Source organism: Choloepus didactylus, chromosome 10 (genome assembly GCF_015220235.1).
Source record: "Choloepus didactylus isolate mChoDid1 chromosome 10, mChoDid1.pri, whole genome shotgun sequence".
NCBI classification, from domain to species: domain Eukaryota; kingdom Metazoa; phylum Chordata; class Mammalia; order Pilosa; family Megalonychidae; genus Choloepus; species Choloepus didactylus.
The window spans coordinates 100,564,679-100,584,942 of NC_051316.1; the positions used below are offsets into that span (position 1 = coordinate 100,564,679).

The 20,264-nt window shown below is 46.6% G+C and overlaps 1 protein-coding gene across 1 annotated transcript in view; it reads right to left on the reverse strand.

Moving 5' to 3' along the window:
- Positions 1–1,108: 1,108 nt before the first annotated feature.
- MORN5 (MORN repeat containing 5) overlaps positions 1,109–20,264 on the reverse strand; it is a 35,564-nt gene continuing 16,408 nt past the window's right edge. Inside the window, exon 5 of the mRNA XM_037798374.1 lies at positions 1,109–1,698. Coding sequence (XP_037654302.1) covers positions 1,619–1,698 — 80 coding nt within the window. The 3' untranslated portion in view covers positions 1,109–1,618. The remainder of the gene's footprint in view (positions 1,699–20,264) is intronic.

Below are 20,264 nucleotides of genomic sequence, written 5' to 3' on the forward strand. Positions count from 1 at the left end.
TTTCTCTCCCCACCCCCAACCACTCTTCCAATCCATTTTTCAAATGTTGATTTAGATATATGTGTGTCTTTGAAAATATATTAATTTAGTTTGGTTTTGTTTTTGTGTGTGTTTCTCTATATATACCTTCTGTTTCTAAAACATAGTTTTGGAACCACTGATGGAGCCCAATCATCCTTCTATCAAGGTGATCTGGAGGCTCAGAGGGGAGAGGTGATTCTCCAGGATTCCTCCAGGGCACAGCTGAGAGGGGGCTCAGACCTCCCTCTGACTCCTGGCTGTATCCTGGCATGATACCTTCTGGGTCCCTAGTTCTAAATCCAGTTTCCTTCTCCAGCAGACTGCACCCCAGTGAAGTCCTCCTGAGCTGATTCACTCTGATGAGCCAGGGGACAAAGCACAGGGGCTACAGGATCCAGCATCCTCTCTGCCGTTTCCCTAAGATTAGGTACTTACTGGCAATTGAAAGATTTGACTTTAGTGAAAGGTCTATTTCTTCTAAGCACAGAGCTAAAGAGACTGTCCACCAAGGCCATCACCCTGTCTGGAATTCATCCAGTCCTGAGACCCCATCTATACAGTTATGCATAGATCCAGGATGCCTGTTGCCCAAATGGGGCCCTGGATCATGTAACAGCTTCCTCTCCTGGTTTTCAGCTGACAAATATGATCTCTGGGGGTGATTCTGAGGAATGTTTACTCTGTTTGCACACCTAACAAATGTTCTTCAAAGCAAACACAAGTTAAGCACCTGCTAAGTGCCAGCTCCTTTACTGGCATTATCAATCCACAGCTACCCTATTGGTTTAAGCATCAACATACCTGTTTTACAGATGAGGAAACTGAGGCTTAGAGAAATGAAATGACTTGCCAAGGTTACATGATTCCTGTGGTTGAGCTGGGATTTGAACCCAAGCATGTATGATGCTAAAGCCATGTTCTTTCTATGGCACCACACTGATTCTGTGTTTAGAGTATGAAGTTCAAATGAGAGAGCTTCTAAGAAGGAGAGGTAATTCCTGGGCCTACTGGCGGGTACCAACTGTGAGTCCAGGCATGGTCACCAGGTCCTACTGCCCCATGAGACCAAGACTGGTAAGGCAGGTAACTAACTTGGTGAAGTTAAAAAACAGCTGAGCTTTGTCCTCAGAGGGACTTGATTCAAATGCTATGTGATCTTGGGCAAGTCACTTAATCTCTCTGAACTAAGCCTTCTCTTGCAAGGCTATCATGAGAAGCAGCGATAAGACACACATACTGCCTGCACATTAGTTGCTCATTAAATTATATATATTGATTATCATAAGGTAATAGTTCTCAAACTTTTATATGCATAAGATATACTTGGGAATGAAAATTGCTAGGCCCCATTCCCAGAGATTCTGATGAGCACATCTAGGGGGTACCCGGAATCTCTGTAGTTCACAGCTTTCACCAGGTGATTATGATGTAAGTGAAATGAGGGTCCCCGCTCTGAGAACCATACTTCTAAGGGCCTACTGACTACAGAAAGTCTTTATTCCCAAGTCAAAAGACAGGTTCTAGAACTATCCTGCCCTGCTAGACCAGCCCATGCCTGCAGTGCAGATGGAAATCTTGGTGAAGGCAGCTGCAGAACTTACAGTTTGGGTCTGTGACCCACGATCTCATCCCAGCCCTTCCGGCAGGTCCGGATGATCCACTCATGCTCGTCGTCATCTGCAAGGAAAGGGGAAGAGCAGGTGATGCCTGGTGCTCACTGGAGCAGGGAAGCTGCCTGGGAGTTCCCTCAGGTGGGGTGGCGTGTAGGGTCTCCAGACTGGGATGTTTCCCAGTCCCCAGACTGGTGATGATCTGGTGGCCAGTCTGTAAAGCTCTACGTTGGGAAGGAACAAACCTTACGCCAGAACCAAATCCCTTGGTTGCCAGTAAGTGCCTGGTCTTGGGGAAATTGAACATAGAAAGGTTTGATGGAGGCAAGCATGAGATCAACTGGCCACCCTGAGCTGGATGGTCCCCAACAGGCTGGCAGAGAGCAGCCCCAATCTCAGGTACTTGCCCAACCTGACATCTCACAAATGGTATCCTAAGTTTCATCAGGTCCAAGCTTTGCCGGACAGTTCTAGGAGACAGAGCCTAGAGATTCTTTCCTTTCTGGGCTCTCCATTCTTGACCCTTCAGAGAGCCTGTGGTTTCCCCAGGGACTGATACTCTCTGTTTACTCAGGTCCTTTCCATGGGGAATGGAGAGGAGGGGTGGCAGGAGCTGGTAAGCAAGAGCTGGTACTCCCTGAAGGCCCGAGACACATTTATCTCCTTAATTCACTCCTCATGACCACCTGACAGGCAGCTATCAGTCCTACCATTTTACAGATGAAAAAGAGGCTCAGGGAGGTCGAGTCACTTGTCCACCATAGGGCTAGCATCTGGGAGAGCCCAAAGTTCAAACCTAGGATTGTCTGACTACAAAGCCTGTGCTGCATTTTGCACCTCAAATGCACAGAGTTGAGTGAATCACACTCTGCAGCCCACAGCAACCACTCTCATCTCTCTATGCAAAGGCCCTCTGTGGATTGACTTTTTAAATTTTCCTGTTTCTCCCCCAAACCCCCTTCCAGCCTCTTCCCCACCACCATAGGGACTCACTGTAATGGTGGGATATATACCCTTAAAAATGCATGTAGTTCTATAAAATATGTACTATTGTTATGTGTGCGAATGTGTTTTTAATTTATATAAATGGCATTGTACTGTGAATCATTGTCTTACTTTTTTCACTCAACACTGTTTTCAAAATCTCTCTCTGTCCCTGCATGTACATCTAGTTCTTTGCTTCTTCCTGATGCCTAAGATTTCATGGGAGGCTTCTGTCACAATTTACTATCTATCTTCCCAACGGTGAGCACTTAGTCTGCCTCCAACTCCCTGCTACCAGGAACAACGCTGCGACAAACGTTCTTGTGCACATCCCTGCATGGCTACGTGGAGAATTTCTCTGGGGTTATATTCCAGGAGGAGGATCACTTCATTCACCAATGCTCTTCTTGCACTACACTCCCTGTCTGTCTGCCTGCCTGCCCACCTGCCCTCCTTCTGTCCTCCTGTCCTTCTGTGCCGTACCCTGGGGACACAAAGAGAACTAGCTCAAACACCTGCCCTCAAGCTATTATATGTCAGGGCTACAGCTCTGGAGGAGCTCTTGCCTCCTCTCTATACCCTGTGCCTTGCCCAGGGCCTCCTGTCTAAGAGATGTTCCTCATCCACCATGGGTGACAAATGTCAGAAGCTGGAGAACAAGGGAATCCCTGAGAATTGGAAATGCAGAAGGCCAGTAGAAAGACTGCCTTCTGAATCAGATTCCTCTTCTCAGGGACTCCTTCCTCTTCTGTGAAAGGCTGGGTGTGGCTGGCACCAGAACCAGGATCTGGGAGATGGAGGCTCATTGATAACCCACTGTGTGCTCTATGCTTTACAAACACATTTTATAGAATCAGTGGGAGAGGGAGATTGCCCCCATTTTATAGAGGTGACAAGCTTTGTCCCATGTCTATGGGACAAATTCAGACCATAACCCAGGAGGCTCCATAGCCTGACTTGTCCCACCCCAGGGCAGACGTGACATGCCAGGAGCCACGGCTGGCCCTACAGAACCAGGCCTCCCACCCCCTACTATTTCACTGTAGTGGCCTGATACACTCTGGCCTTTCAGGACTGCCCCACTAGCCAGTGGATCTCAGTCTCCTGTGGGGAGACTGCCTGGGAAACCCCATGTGGCTGTACAATCCCGGGGTGGGGAGGCCGGCCTGAGGGAACAGCAGCAGTGATGTGTCAGCACACAAGGAGTTAAGTGCTGGTGAAGCCCACTTTTGCCACACTGTGAGCAGCCTGGTTGATAATTACAGTTCTGAAGTCTCCAGGCTATTCGATTCAGTGCAGCTGCAACCTCTTCAGTGGTAACCCCTGAAACCAGACAAACTGGGTTTATTGTGCTGAACCAGTCTTCAGGCCCCTCCCTGATTGTTACAAATTGACAGCAATGGACTTAACAGCCCTCTTCACTACCCCTTTCACTCTCTACCTGGCTGCACAGCTACCAATTTGAATCACAGATGCCTCCCTTCTCAGCAGCTGCTCATGACCCCTCCCTCCACCTCCCCTGCACGCCCCTGCAGCTCCCCTGGCCCTGCCACGCCAGGGTGAGGCTGCCGAAGCACATTTCATCAATATTTAAAATGGAATTAAACCTGCAGCTTTGATTAATGCCTCACAGAACCTGGGAGTTGTGATTACTATTTTGCAAATTGCAATTGTTGGAATATGTTAATATGATTGTCTGAGAACATCTTCACCTTCTGGGATAATTTTCCCCCTTTTTGGCAGGAAGGGAGGAGAAGAGGTGGGGAAAGATAGGGAAAAAAAACACCCCACAAACTCTCTAATCAATTGTAAATTATTACCCTTCTCACAGTTGCTGGTGGTACAGAGTGGAAGGGGAAGAAGATTTCTGGTTTGGTGCATTTGTATTTAAAAGTTTTGGCCCCTTTTGGCCCATGTAATTCCAATTTTGGGACACTATCCTAAAGGAATAATCCTAGATATGGGGGAAAGCTTTGTTTGTCTCAGAACTATTTAGAATCAAGGAAACTAAAAGTAACCTACATTTTGAAAAACAAGGGGATGGTTAATTTGCTGTGTAGTCATTCACTTAACAGATAATTTCTCAACACCAACGGTGTGCGAGGCATTGTGCGAGGATCTGGGGAAGCCCAGGAGCCACATGAGGGGATATTTAGGAGCTACCGAAAATAATGGTTATGAAGTCTATATAGCAACATAGGGGAAATATTTTTGAAAAGATAATAAGCAAAAAAAAAAAAAAGTGTGGAGGGGCAGGAAACAAAATTACTTAGGCAGTATAATTTGTGTAAAAATTGTGCACAGAAGAAAAATGAAAGATGATACATTGAACATGAACCATGGTTACCTCTGAGCAGTGGGACTATCTGCTTAAATTATTGACATTTTTTCCTACCCTCTTATTTAGCAACTTGGTAATTTCATGCATTTTATTAATTGAAATAAAATATTTCTAGGTTCCTTAGAAACACCGACAGCATTCTTGAATTTCTACCATGGAAAAAGACCCGGCAATAAAATATTGATAAAAATGCATGAAAATTGGAGAATAGTCAAATCTCCCATGCAGAAGAATTCCAAATAATTTATGTAGATATTCTGCCTTCAAGGAGTTAGAGCATAACTTCCCAGTCCTTAAGTTTGGGCTGTGCACAGTGACTTCCTTCCAAAAAGTATAGTATGGAAAGGGAGGGGAAAAAAGAGTGACTTCACAGTGGAGAAGCCTGACAAACACTAATTTAGCCAGGCGATCAAGGTCAACATCAACAGTACTAAGTCATATTAATAGTATGTTGCCTTGGCATGATGTGATGAGAATGACACTTTATTTCTGTGGTCTTCCTCCTAAAACCCAAAACCCCAGTCTAATCATGAGAAAAATATCCGACAAATCCTAATTGGAGGACATTCTACAAAATACCTGACTAGTACACCTCAGAACTGTCATTGAGAAGAAGAAAAGTCTGAGAAACTGCCACAGCTAATAGGAGTCTAAAGGCAACTAAAGGTACTGTGGGATCCTGGAACAGAAAAAGGACATTAGGGAAAGAATAAGGACATTCAAATAAAGTACGGACTTTGGTTAGTGATAATGTATCAATACTGGTTCATTAATTGTGACGAATACACCATACTAATACAAGATGTTAATAATAAGGGAAACTGGGTATGGCTATATGGGAATTCCCTATACTATCTTTGCAATAATTCTATAATCTAAAACTATTCTGAAATTAAAATTTTATTTTTAACAATGCATGGAAAAGATGTTATTGGGACACAAAAAAACTGGAATATAGACTAAACTTTATATCAATGTTAAATTGCTTGAACTTAACTGTACTTAAGGTGGTTACATAAGTGAATATCTTTGTTCTCAGGAAATGTAAAGAAAAGTTTTAAGTGTTGAAGGAGCATGATGTGTATGGTCTACTCTCAAATGCTTAGAAAATGATAGATGGATGGAGAGAGAGAATGACTGCAAATATGGCAAAATGTTAAAAGTTGGTGGATCTGGGGATCTGGATGGGGGTTAGAGTTCTCTGTATGGATTTTGTATTGTTTTTGCAATTGTCCTGTAAGTTTGAAATTATTTCAAAATAAAAAGTTTTAAAAAATGCATTAACCTTCATAAAAGAAAAGGTTATCATGTTCTCCAAGAGGAGTTGCGGCTTCCTTTACACCTTCCCAACCATCCAAAGTCATTCACTCCTTTTTCTCTCTTATGACACCTTAGCATTTAACACAATGTATGAATTTATATTTATTTGCATATTTTCTTTTTTAACGTCTTTCTACCCCACTAGATTGTAAATTCCCTTAATATAGGGACTATATCTGCTTTGTTGACCACTGTATCCAGCACACAGTAAGCACCTAATAAATGCTTTCTCAGATAAAGTCTGGAATAAACCTGTTGTGATCTGACTTGCCATTATCACAATCAACACACATTCCCTGAGTACTCACTTCTTGATAGCCAGGTCTCAACTCAAATGTCACCTCCTCACTGACTCCCAGTCTAACTGCCTCCACTCCTAGTCATTCTGTTGCATCTTCATTTTATTTCTTTCATAGCTTCACCACTCTCTGCAATTTTCTTATTTATGTATCACCTGAGATACTGTCTGTCTCCTTCTCTCCAGACTCATCTCTAAGCTCCAACAAGACCAGGAGCCTCGTCTGCTTCTTCTCTGAGAAGAGTGTCTGGCACATAGTAGGTGGTCAATCAGTATCTGTTGAGTGAATAAATGAATCTACAAGCCCAATCTATGCCCAGCCTTTTGTCCAGAGAGGAGGGACAGAGGGGACTGAGACCCAGCTTTGAGCTCTGCTAAAGGCCTGACCAGGCACTCTTCAACTTAGGTCTGTCTGCCACTGGGGCAGAAAGATTTATTTTGGTTCTGAAACTTTGGAATTGCCTTCGCTGTCTCCTGCATACCCCTCCTCAATGAATCTCACCAATCAGCAGGAGAACTGGGCTCCTTAGAGTAAAGGAAAGGAACTTGTGGCAAGAGAAACCCCAAACCTGACCATGGACTCCTGGGGTGAAAAGCTGTCCCTGAAAAGGCTCTCCATTCCCTAGCCTGGACTCCAAGGTCCTCCCTCACACTGTAAGATGCAGCCACCCTGACATATCGCAGTTGCCTACATGCACATGCTCACTAGTGCCTCTGTGCCTCTGTACGTGCTGTTCCTCTGAGGGGAACACCCTTCCCTTCAGGACTAGGGTCAAGACTTGACCAGTGCTCAAGAGAGGCCCAGGGCGCTTTCCAATTCTGCGATTTAGTATATACTAAAAAATGAAGAAAGGCCTCAATGGAATTATAAAAATTGCAGTATATTTTAAACATTTACACTTGACAAATTAATGCTTTTAACACAAACAACCAAACGTGTTATTCCAGTATTTCGTTCAAAAACATATAGATTCACAGCACGCTCAAGGATATGGGGATATGAATTTAGAGCTGAGTGATGAACATGGTCTTCTTTCAGTCCTGTCTTGAGAGAACATGCACAGCCCAAACCTGAGGCTCCTCATGAATGTGTGGCCTGAGCCCAGTGGCCCTCCTGGCTGCCCCCCAACCCCAGGGGTCCTGCCTCTGTGTCAGCTGCCCCTGCACCAGACTGAGGTCAGTGCCCTGGCCATGCTCCACAGCCCCTGAGCATCCTGTATTGTAGGGTTGGTCACACTCGTCCTCACCAGCCTGGGGCAGTCATGCCCCAATCTCTTCTGGTCTTCAGGGCTCAGCACAGATCTGGCACTTCAAAGTTTTTAAAAAATATTTGGTGAATGAATGAAGAAAGAAATGTAAATTTGGGGACATAAAAGTAGTAGTTTTACTCTGTGGGATTTGGACAAAGGGGGAAGAATTTCTTCCCCGCCTTCAGTAAATGGAGCTCCTGAGAGGGCAAAGTAGCTGTGCCAAGTGCAGGTCCAAGGCTGCCTGATGCTGTTTTCTTTTTGTCTTGAGGCGATAGATCAGGCCTCCCCACAGCCCATTAGGCTGGGTTGTCTGGCACTAACCATACTCGAGAAGCTCAAAGCCCTGGCTAGCCTGGGGCCTGCCTCATGGTGAGGGCAGGAGGGGCAGGCCAGCACAGGCCACAGGTGTGCCCAGACTGCCAAGTTGTGCCCAGGTCACTGAGGGTGTCATTAATGCAATCTGGGAAGAAGGGATTAAATCTCAGGAGAGTTGCAAGGAAATTTAGTTCTTCAGACAGTGAGTGGGGAGGCTGGGTGGCATGATGGTTAAGAGCATGGGCTTGGGGCTCTGCTGCCACTAGCTCTCAGACCTTGGAGAGGTGGCCTCACACTTCTCTGGGCCTCGTTTCCTCATCTACGAAGGTGCCTGCTCTTGAGTTTGATCAAAAAGATCAAACTTGAAAAGCATTTAGCACAGTGCTTGGTGCACAGGAAATACCCAAATAATGGTGGCAAAACAAACAAACAAAATCCAAAGGAAAGCCAGACATTGTCTTTGCAAGGTGGGCTCTCAGGGCAGCACAATGTAGGCTGGATGGAGTTTTGGAACCAGACAGGCCTGGGTCCAATGCTGTGTCCTGCTGTCAACTCACTGGGTGATTTTGGATCGGTCCCTTCCCCTCTGACAGGGATTCCTTGCCAGACCTCCTGCAGAGGGCAGAGTGAGGGCTGGCCAGGATGAGTGGCACTTGGTAGGCACTCAGAAAGTGAGAGCAATGATCGCCATTTTGACTGGTCTTTAATTCTCAAACTGGATGCTTGCAAGGGAGCGCCCTTCAGGACTCCCCAGAGCACCCCCTGGGGACTTCTGTTCCCTGCCAACATGGAGGGGAGATCAAGGGGCAGGAGGAGGTCTTTGCACAGGATCAGCACTGTAAGGATCAAGACCCACAGCTCAGCTAATGATTTTGTTCAAAGTGAGGTGGGCAGGCTGAGGCATGCGGGCCCAGAAAGGGCAAATGGGCGGATTTGGTCATTGGGTACCCACAAGCCGGGCTCTGCCACCCCTTGGCACGTCTTTGGGCCAGACACACCTGCTCTCACCGCAGCTATGCAGCTCCCACCCTGTGTAACCAGGGGGGCTGGGTGTGGGACTGGGAGAGGGAGGAGACTGAGATGAAACAGGGCAACTAGCCTCAGGAGAGAACCCCTAGGAGGTGTGCAGGAGGAGCATTACATCCATTCTGCCTCAGTTTCTCTCTTCTGTGAGTGAGATGTGATTGTCTCCATTTTGCGATAAGGAAAAACAGGCTTAGAGGGTGAAATGATCTTCCCCACTTCATTCTACCAGGGCAGAGGGGAACAGTTCAGTGTTCTCAGCTGCCAAAGTCACACTCAGTGAGGCTGCGAGTGTGTGCATGGCACAAACGTGTGTTCCCATCCACCTGGGTGACTGTGTGTGAGAACCAACGTCAGTGTGAGTGTGAATGGGTGTGAAAGCATGAATGGTGTGCGCATGTGAGTGTGTGAGTGGCAATAACTGTGGGGGGTGAAGATGAGAGACTAGGCATGGTAAATGAGACATGTGACTGCTCAGTGTGTGTGAGACACTCGGCGTGTGCCTGGGAGTGACCGTGAGTGTGGCTGTGTTCCAGGTCAGCGTGTGGAGGACCTGAAGTGTGAGCATGGGTGTGATCATAGGCAGAGAGTGGAGGTGCTTCCAGCTAGTAGAGATAGCCCAGTAGTCACCTAATGCCAGGCCGGCAGTGTCACAGGTGCTGGGCCAGGCTCTGGTGGAAGGAGGCTTCTGTTGTCAGGGGCTGTCTTCTTTTCCTGGGGCCACTGGGCCAGGGCTCATCCTTAGACAGCTCCTGTGTGAACCAGGCTGGGATAGAAGATGCTTGGCGGCCCCGGCTCCCAGCCTGTGGTCAGGTGTCCACCCCACCAGCCCTGCCATACCCTCCATGCAAGTGCAGGGTTGCGTGAGCAGACCAGACAGGGCCAAGGTCCTGGGTGGAGCCAGGGCCTGCAGTGAGGGCGGCAACACCCAGGTGCCCCCCTCATAACTCCTGACAAGAAAGAGGCTTTGAACTTTGTTGGCACTAGAGGTGGCCAGAGGCCAAGGCCACAGCATCACCAATATTGACAGACGGGGTCACCACTCAGGCAGAGCCTGCCACAGGGCAGGAGGGGAGGGCCTCGGAGCAGCTCCTGCTTTTCCCTGTAAAGGAGCATTTTCTGGGCTGGGCCAGGGAGAGTCAGGGGTGAATGAGGCTGGGCTGCTTCACCCACTGGGCGTAGGGCCCTGCAGCCACAAGCTTTTCAAGGCCCATGAAAATATAAGAGACTCAGAAAAAAGTGACCCACTCTAAAATATAAAAAAAGGAAACTGCAAAACTGAAATTAATAAATGTTCCAATTAATGCATTCAGATTTAATTAATTATTAAATTTAGAAATCAGAACAATTTTACTATACTTGAAATCAATTTGTAGGCTAGGTCCCCACATTTTGCAAGAATACGCCAGTGTGCACATGACTCTCAAGAAATCGCAGCCGATTATTAAAGAACTGTAGTCAGTTCTTTGCTTGATTTACAAAGCAAAATTACAAAAACCCTTTCAAAGTCATAACAGCAAAAAAATTTATATTTCATGTGGGAATGTGGGAATTTTGCATATGTTTGAAATGGCTGGGGTGGGGCCTCCAAGGTAAGGCGGAGGACTGGGGTGGGGCAAGTTGGGGCAAAGCACAGGGCTGCCTTGTATTAGGAGGCATTTCCATGTGCCAGGCGCTGTGTCCCTCACTTTGTGTGCCTGATCCCATGCAAGTCTCCATAAACTCCTCCGCAGTAGGCCTAGCTGGTGTTGTGTTAGGTGGGAGTTTCAGGTGGTCCGTCGGTGGATAAGAGGGAAAGCACCCATAGTCACAACGACCCTTGGAAATCTCTTAGGAAGTTCATCTCATAAAGGGCCACACGACCAGTTTTCCAACACTGCTGGAACAGAGAGTCATTCCTGCTGTTGAGGTCCAGATTCATAGCCTGTTTGTGTTTACAAGCCAAACAATCAGAAACTACCCAGCCTTAAATACCAGAATCTTCCTCTCTGTTGGCAGATGCGCATACCACGGAGGCACACAGGAACGGAGACCAAATGACCACATCTCCCCACACTCACTTCAGGGAAGTATGCGCCGAGGAGAGAGGGGATGCAAAACCATCTGCATCGTTTACATTATTATATTATTCTTCTCGCTTCCCCACTCCCCACTTTCATTTTTCAAGCACTTATAATTGAATTTGCATTCACAAAACCTGCTTACAATGCCTAGCCACTGTACTGAGCCGGCTCCGAGAAGCAAACCGCAGAGGCCAAGGTCACTCCCCTGGGCTCTGCTCTGAACCTCTGCTCCCTTCTGCCCCTTCTCTCCAGCCACATGTGGAAGATGGACTGAAGGGACAGGCCTGGCAGCTGGGAGCTCTGGTGTCCTGTTAGCAGACTGAGGGTTGAATTAAGGCTGGGGCAGTGGGACATACAGGGTAGACGTAAAGGAGGAATCTGTGACAGATGACAACTCCTTTTTTCCTCACAGCCATCTTGCAAGGTAGCTGTCACTGTCTGTGTTTCACAGGGGAGGGCACGGAGGCTCAGAGAGGTGAAGTCATTTGCCCAAGCTCACCCAGCTAGTGAGTGGGCACAGGGTCACACCCTGCAGCCCTCAGCCACTACACTCTTCCTTGAAAAACCTTTCTGCAACTGGAAGGTCTTCACTTCTCACTGTCTGAAGAGTTGAGGCTAACCTCCCTAACATGGCATCAAGGCTCTTTCCAGCCCACACTGGTTCCCTCTGCCTTGAATGCCCAGCTCAGATCCATTCCTACCAAAGCCCAGAGCCTAGCCTGGCCATCACTGCTCAAGGGAGGCCTTCCTTGACTCATCCCCCATCCTCCAACACACAGGTGTTGAGTACCCCCTGCTCCTGCCTCCCTCTGTGCCTTTGCCCATGCTGTTCCTTTCCTTCCATGCAGTGATCCACAGCTAGTTCTTTAAGGCCCAGCCAAACACCACCTTTTCCAGGACATCATCCTGGACTACTTTTGGGACACATTTATGTTCTTCACATTGAGCTTCTGGCTCTGGGCACCAGCCAAGCAGAGGCACCCCCTGTGTTTTTGGGAAAGAATCTCATATATGAAATTTCAAATGAAACAGCAACATAAACATCATAAGGAATATAGGATTTTGTTGGACTTCTTTCTATATACATATTATTTTATTTTTATTCTGAACTACCTTATGGCGGGGGGGGGGGGGTTGGAGGTACACTGCAGTCTCTTAAGTACTTAGGATCCCTAAAGGGCCTAGGCTTTGGTCCAGAGAACACCCATCCCAGGTCCTGTACCTGTCTATTCATGCCTCTGCTCCACCTACTGCTTCCCTCCCTCACACTGGTTTTGGAGGACAGGTTCTGGGTCTGGTACCTGAGTGAGACCCGAGAGGAGTCTCTGCAGGGACTTAGCAAAGGCCTGTGGTCTGGGGGGATCTTAGGGCATGTGAAGCTCTAAGAGGATAAGAAATGGTAAAGATGATGGGGAGCACATAGATAGAACATCAGGGGCTTGCCAGAGAAATGAGCTGCAGACCAAAAGCAGGTGGGAGGAGGCCAGAGGTCAGGTTGCCAAGGTGACACTGACTCCTCCTTAACGTGGAGTTAAGGAGGCCTCTGCTTCTCAACTTCTCCTGGGTGTAAAATATCAATTGTGATGGCTAACAGGTACTAAGCACTCCTCCTGGGCCAGGCACTGTGCTCTCTGTGTCCCCTTGAATCATCTCAATGCTTACCACATCCCTATGACAGAGGTGCTTTTATTAACCCCATTTTTCAGATGAGGAGACTAAAGCTCAGAGGGGTTAATAGACTAGCTCAAAGTCACACAGCTGCTATATGGCAGAGCTGGGATCTGATCCCAGATTTGTTTGACTCTAAAGACCATGTTTGTAACCACATCTGCCTCTCCTGGACCTGAAGTTGAGCAGGGGTCTTAGCCAGCTGCCCTGAGTTCCGGAGATTGGAGTGGCCAGAGTTGGCTGTGGAAGAGGGATAAGGCTCCTCTCCCGTGGGCTCTGGCTTTGTATTTACTTCCATTAAAGGAGACAAAACCAACCCTTATGTGGCTGGCTGGGGTTGACTTCAGCCATGGGAGGGGAAGCTGTGTCCTTTGGATGCCTCCAGGAGGCTACTATGGGGAGGGAAGGAAGTATTGTCAAAAGCCAAGGAGCACAATGGCTGAAGGGGCATTTCCAGGGCCTTTGGAATTGGGGTGGGGAGAGAGGATGGCAATGGGCAATTCCTGCCAGTCAGAGAGGCAGCAACCCAGCACAGACTAGAGCAAAGATCTTTTGACAGGGGCCTATGGGCGGCTTCCAGGGGGCCAATTCTGCCCTCTGTAGGCAAAATTCTGTTGGCAGGCTCAAGTGTATTTTTCTGGGGAGAGGGGCCATAGCTTGGCCCAGATTCTCAGAGAGGTTAATGACTCAGAAAAGGCTACAGTGTATCTCACTGGTTGAGAGCATGGTCTCTGGGGTCAGAAAACCGGATTCAAATCCCAGTTCCTCCTTATACTAGTTGCGAGACCTTCAGCAAATTACATATTTTCAGAGCCTCAGTTTCCCCATCTGCCAGATAGGGATAATGGAATACTCCCCATAGGATTGTGACGTGGTAAGTTCCTGGCCCAGAGGAGGCATTCAATACTCATAACTTTCCTTTCCATCCCTTTTGCTTAAAACAAATGCTCAAGCCTGGCTGGCAGGGATGTGTGATCCGTGCAGGCATTTTATTTGGCAGTTACAAGTGTGATATTATCCCTCCACAAAGCATTCATTATGGTACTGCTAACAACACTGCAGATGAGGCAGGGATGCCCCTGCATGGCAGCCTCCAGGTGATTATAACATTTGGGAAAATTGCTTTTTGTCTCGCTGGAGAGAGGATGGGGAGGGGGGCTGTGCAGGAGATTCACTCCGCCATTTTGCGGGAAGCACGGTGGAGAGGCAGCCTGGGTTTGCAGAGGTTGCCCAGGGCGGCGGTCAGGGAAACCTGAGTTCAGCCCAGCTCTTCCACTGTTGGGCTGTGTGGGGTCAGGCATGTGATTTGCCCTTTCTGGGTCTCAGGTTTCTCACCTTTAGGTGAAAGACAGTGACTTGAAGATTAGAGGAGTCTGTCAGTGTATTGAAAGACTCTTGTTCATTGACCAATTTTTGAGCAATGAAGTGGGTAGAAAACATCCTGAGACAAAGAACCACTGCTGCAATCTTATCTATACCCCCTTTTTATATCTCTGAACTGCTGGGAAGACTTTGGTACTTTCTTTCTTTAACTAGTAAATTCGGATTTCCCGTTCAGAACCAGCTCAAACGTCATCTCTAGGTTTGGAGTCAGCGAGACCTGGGTTCAAATTCCACCTTTGCCACTTATTATCTGTGTGACTTTGGGCAAATCATTTCACCTTGCTGAGCCTTAGTTTCATCATCTTAAAGCGGGAATAATAACTATTATTATTATGTAATAACTGTGAAATAATAACTATTTAATAGGGTTACTGTAAGGAATAGATGAAGTAATATATGTTGACTATTTAGATCAGTGCCTAGAACATAGTAAGCAATCAATAAATACTAGTTGTTATTATTATACTGCCTTTTCACCTAAAATAGAGCATAGATACTTTATATATCAATGGATTCATTTCTTCATTTCCATCTTTAATAGCTGCCTTGTATTCTATTGTACAAATATACCATATGTTATTTAACCAGTCCCCTACTGTGGACATTTGGGATAGGTTCAGTTTTCAATTGTTAAAACAATGCCAGAGAAACTTTAGAAGACCAAAGTGTTCTAAAGGTGTTCTAGTCTAGAGGTCCACAGGCAGTTTAGATTAACTCCTTGCTAAATTTGGGTGGCAGCAGACTAACACCAATGTCTGGGAGCTCCTGTCTATGCCTCTTTTGACAGACGATCTTGGAGCTGGCCTGGCAAAGTGCAAAGAGGAAAAGCTCAGGAGCCAGACAAACCCGAGTGTGCATCCCAGCTCCTGCCACTTATTTGGGGACGTTCTGTAGCCTTCATGAGCCTCAGTTTCCTCCTTTGTCAAACATGGATCACATGAGCACTTCCCTCCCCCTTTGTGCAGTGTCTGGTGCATGGCTTAATAAATGTTAACTCTCATCATCAGCACCACCACCACCACCACTACCAACCACCATCATCCTGGTCCTTATTCTGCTAAAGCCAGCCCCCATTTCCTAAGGATCCTGAATCACCCCAAGTGAGGTCACTTTTTGGACTCCAATTCTCACTCCTTTCCATTGTCCATTTAACTAAGTATACATTCAAATTAGACTTGTAATCTTGATTTTAAATTCTGTCTGGAACCCACAGGTTCAAACATGAAGGGGCCCTCTCTGGAAATAATCACTGGTGTGTGATATTTTTAAGAAGGCAAAGCCATTGTTTCTGATTGAAGGAAAGTTGGTGCTATTTTGAAGAGCAGCACGATTAAGCGGTGGCGTTATCTCTTTAACCATTGGGAATTATACGCCGTTTGAAAGATTTTTGAGCTCTAGGACATTTGCCAGATGTGCTTGATTCGACATTTCAGACAACAAAGGGGATAATGTTGGCGGGAATCTTGACGGCATTTCTGATGATCAGGATATTCTTTGAGGATGGTACTGAGACCTTTTGGGGAAGAATTTCAGCTTTTACATAAACTAATTTGGGATGCTCACTCGCTGTCTCCAACAAAGCAAATTTAGTTCATTGTTAGTTGTATATGTTAAAATGGTTATGAGGGTTTTTTTCTTTGAATATTAATAATGTGCCTTTCATCTGAGACACTCGCATGGGGTATCATTAATTGGGGGGAGGGAGTAAGGATTAGTGGTACAGTTATTTTGCAAATGACTCCTACTAGTAACGTTGAAGCAAGCAACAGCTACATGAAAGAGACACACGTACAAACTGCTAACATGGCTCTGGCTTATCCTTCCTGAGAGGAATGAAAGGGACATAGAGGAGGGGGAAGGGCTAGAGTTAATGTCCCAATTTCCCACTATAATTAAGGTAATTATCCCATATATATCTTCAAATGCTTCTTTATTGGCCCCTAGTGTGTAAAGGGCCCTTTTTCAAGTAAGGTAGCATCTCAATTTGGGACTGTGGTGTTTTTTTTGTATTAAGACTGCAAAATGGACTTCTTCATTCATTTAGTAACATTCCTGAGCTCCCCCTGGGTGCCAGGAATTCTGTTTGGTGCAGGAACAAATATGAATCAGACATGGCCCTATCTAGGAGGGAAGATAGCTGTATAAAGACTAAACTAGGGCACAAAGCTGGTAAGAAGAATGAAACAGGCTTTGGACATATTTAGGTCTGAATCTGGGTTCATTACCAGCTGTGTGACCTCAAACAAGTTATTAATCTATATGAGACCAGGTAGTGTCCGCATTGCAAATGGTAGCTCATGAAAATTACCACTTGAGGTGGTAGGAAAGAGCAGATGACATAAGCAGATTAAGTGCCTAGTACAGGGCCTGGCAAGGATCCTTCACGAGGGTCATCCCTTTCCCAGGTTTGTGATGTGTGATGTACATCATTCTTCAGGGTTACAGGTGAAGACCCCACGGCCTTCTGCTATGTGCCGAGCTTTGAGAAATGAGGAGCACTGGGCTAGGTAGAGGAAAGAGGGAAGGGCAATCTGGGTGGAGGGACTATATAAGGTCAGAATAGAGATTAGAAAGTATCAGACATGTTTATCAATGATGGCGGCTAGCCTGCTCGGGCTGGAACATGGGGTGCTAGTGGCAGAGGAGGGAAGGTGGGCTTCACTGATAGGCTGGGGCTCTGAATGCCATCATCAAGAGCCCAAAGACCCCCAAGGTTCAGCAGCATTTCATTTCCAAAGTGAACCCCCTGAGGAGACAGAGAGACCCAATGTATCCAGTCACATCTGTCTCCCAAAGACATCTCTTCTCTCAAGCACTCAGAGAAATGGATAACGAGGCACCAAATATAATTTCCTTTGTGTCATTATAATGGCTTAACACACTTTTCTCTCTTCCAGCCTGAGTCAAAACTCTCCGTAATAGTAACAGCCACAATACCAATGACTGAACATGTGCCTTGTGCCAGGTGCTGTGCAACCAATGTTGCACATTTCATATCCTTTAGGAAATGTACATTTTCCGAATGCAGCTTCTCTGGATAGGGACTACTATAATGTCCATTTTCCAGATGAGGAAACTGAGGGTCCAAGAGGGGAAGTAACTTACCCAGGGCCACACAGCTGGCCAGGACTAGAGGCCAGCCAGGGGTATCCAACCCATTATCTGGGCTTTTAACCACCAAACCAAGCTGTCTCTCTGCCCTCTCTCAGCTCTTAAGCCTTCTGCAGGGTGGGAGACCCTAATTTAGTCTCTGTTTTGTCTTGCGTTGGCTGTATATTGCTGGAATACTGCCTATATTGAGTTGCGATTGTTTAGGGTTTTAAGATCCCAACAAAGATAGTGGCAGGATATAGTGGGAAGAGTACTGGACTTTTAGTAAGATGGGAGTGAATTGGAGTTCCAGCTTCACCATCGCTAGTCTTTGAGACCTTAGGCAAGTCATTTGTCATTCCAAGACCTGGTTTCCTAATCTCAGCCTACATGAGAATGCATGAGAAGGTCACGTAAGGTACAAAGCTCATGAGTTCGAAGGTCTTAATGGGTACCAGAAATGACTGAATGCTGCTGGGGGTCAGACAGCAGTGAGCGGTGGGGATATGGGCGGTGCATGCCCATCTAGTCCTCCAAACCCAAGCATTTTCAAGCACAAGGGCAAACAAACACCACTGCAGACCAGATCTGCCCTGAGAGCCACTGGTTTAAGACCTCTGATGGATGTTAAGGTGCTTTAAAAACTTTGCGGTGAACAGAAATATAAGGGGTTGTTCTTATTATTTGAAATAATTTGTCTATTATGTACCAAGTATTAAATTTTTTATGAATTATTTAAAGACTATGAGGAACTTTTAGGCAGGGGCTCTGCCTGCTTGCCTGAATTTCTTTCAGAAACTTTTAACCTCTACCTCACAGGACCTGTACAAGGTGCTGGGGACCAGTGATGAATCAGGTAGTGACACAGTTCCTGCTCCCAACAAGCTCAAAGTCTAGTGGGGAGATAGGAAAATAATGGATGCTCCCATTGGCATGGGATAAGTGCTGTTAGGGAGGAATGTGGGGGCATAGCGGAGGGCACCTAAGCCAGACAGAGCAATGGAAGGAGGGTGAGAGAAAGATGGGTGGTTGGGGAAGGCTGTGCAGAACTGTGAAGTCAATCTAGTGCAAGGTAACAAGCATTAAAAAAATTCAATTGAATAATAGAATAGCATAGAAAATATCATAGTATATGACATTAGAAAAAATACACACATACGTGTGTGTGTGTGTGTGTGTGTGTGTGTATGTGTGTGTGTGTATTGGGTCATGATGTTAAACATTTCTTACTAAGGACCTTGGTCCAAAGATTTGAAAGCCACAGTCCAAAAGAATAGCTTGTCTGCCCTCATCCCCAGAGCCTGGCACACTGTAGGAGTTCAAAGAATTTTTGATGAGGGGTGTGATGGTTGGGTTCATGTGTCAACTTGGCTAGGTGGCCCAGCTGTCTGGTCAAGCGGGCACTGGCCTGACCATTGCTGTGAGGATATTTGAGGCTGGTTAATAAACCAACGGGCTGGTTTGTTGGATCATCAGTCAATTGACTGCGGCTGACTGATGACTCATCAAGGGGCATGCCTTCCACAATGAGAGAATGCAATTGGCTGGATTTGGTCCGGGTGATCAGCGGTTTGTTGGATCATCAGTCAATTGACTGTGGCTGACTGATGATTCATCAAAGGGCATGCCTTCCACAATGAGAGAATGCAATTGGCTGGATTTGGTCCGGGTGATCAGTTGGAGGCTTATAAGCCGGACGGTTAGAAAACCTTCACTTCTTCTTCGGCTGCTCAGTGAAGCATTTCTTGGGGAGTTCGTCGAAATTGCCGGTTCGTTTCCTGAGGAGTTCGTCGAAGTTGTCGGTTCGTTTCCCGAGGAGTTCATCGGACATCTTCCTTGGAGTTGACAGTTTGTTGACGGCTCTGCAGAATTTGGACTTGTGCATACCCACAGTTGCGTGAGTCACTTTTACAATTTAATAATCAGAGACATCTCTCGTTGATTCTGTTTCCCAAGAGAACCCTAACTAATACAAGGGGATAGATAGATTTATATTCTCACAGCATTCTGTAAAGGCAGATACCATGATCCCCAATTAAGGCATTCTCTAAAACCCAAGACTAGCAACCCCAGATTGGTCAAGCATGTCTTCAGTTTAGCAATCCAGAGGTTTCCGGTCAGGCCTAAAGCAAGCTTCTCTGGCTGGGGAAAATAAGCCAGCAGGAGACAGGGAAGGAACCAGGCAGTTCGGAGAGGTGGGAAGGTGAATCAAAGGTGACTTCTGCTGGTGCCCCAGTCCGTGACCTCCTACAAAATGGGCATTTCCAGCGCTGACCCATGGAGGTGGCATGTGTTTTACTGTTCTGTTTACCCTGGGATGGCCTCAGTCACCCACCTCAGACCCCACATTCAGGAGCCCCAGGCCTTCAGGATGCAACAGAAACACTGTTTATGGGAACAGCTGGGCATGCAGGGGAGAAAGGGCACTGGGAAAAACAAGCTGGACAGAAGCCTGAATCAGTCCCTCCCAGGGTGAAGTGCGTCAGGGGTAATGACAAGGTGGCCACCAACAGGGACTCCTTTTTAGTGGTTTTCAGGACACTCTGGACCTGATCTGTTAGGACCAAAATACCTTTTAGCTACCTTTCTCTTCCATCATAGGCTCTTAAGGTTGGAAGGACCTTGGAAATTATCCAGCCCAACACTCTCATTTTACAGATGAAGAGCAAGGGGCCCAGAACAGGAAGGCACTGGCCCAGGGTCAGCCAACGGGCAGTCTGAGAGCTAGGACAAGGGCTCAAACCCAGGTCTCCTAGCTCCATGAACTTCGGGGCTTGTGGTCCTTTGGATGCCCATCTCCTGCCATTCTGCTAGAAGGATCTCCTGTGTAATCTTACCCCTTTAGCACTTTCTCTATATGCAACCAGAGGAATCTTTCTAAAGGACAAAATAGTTACT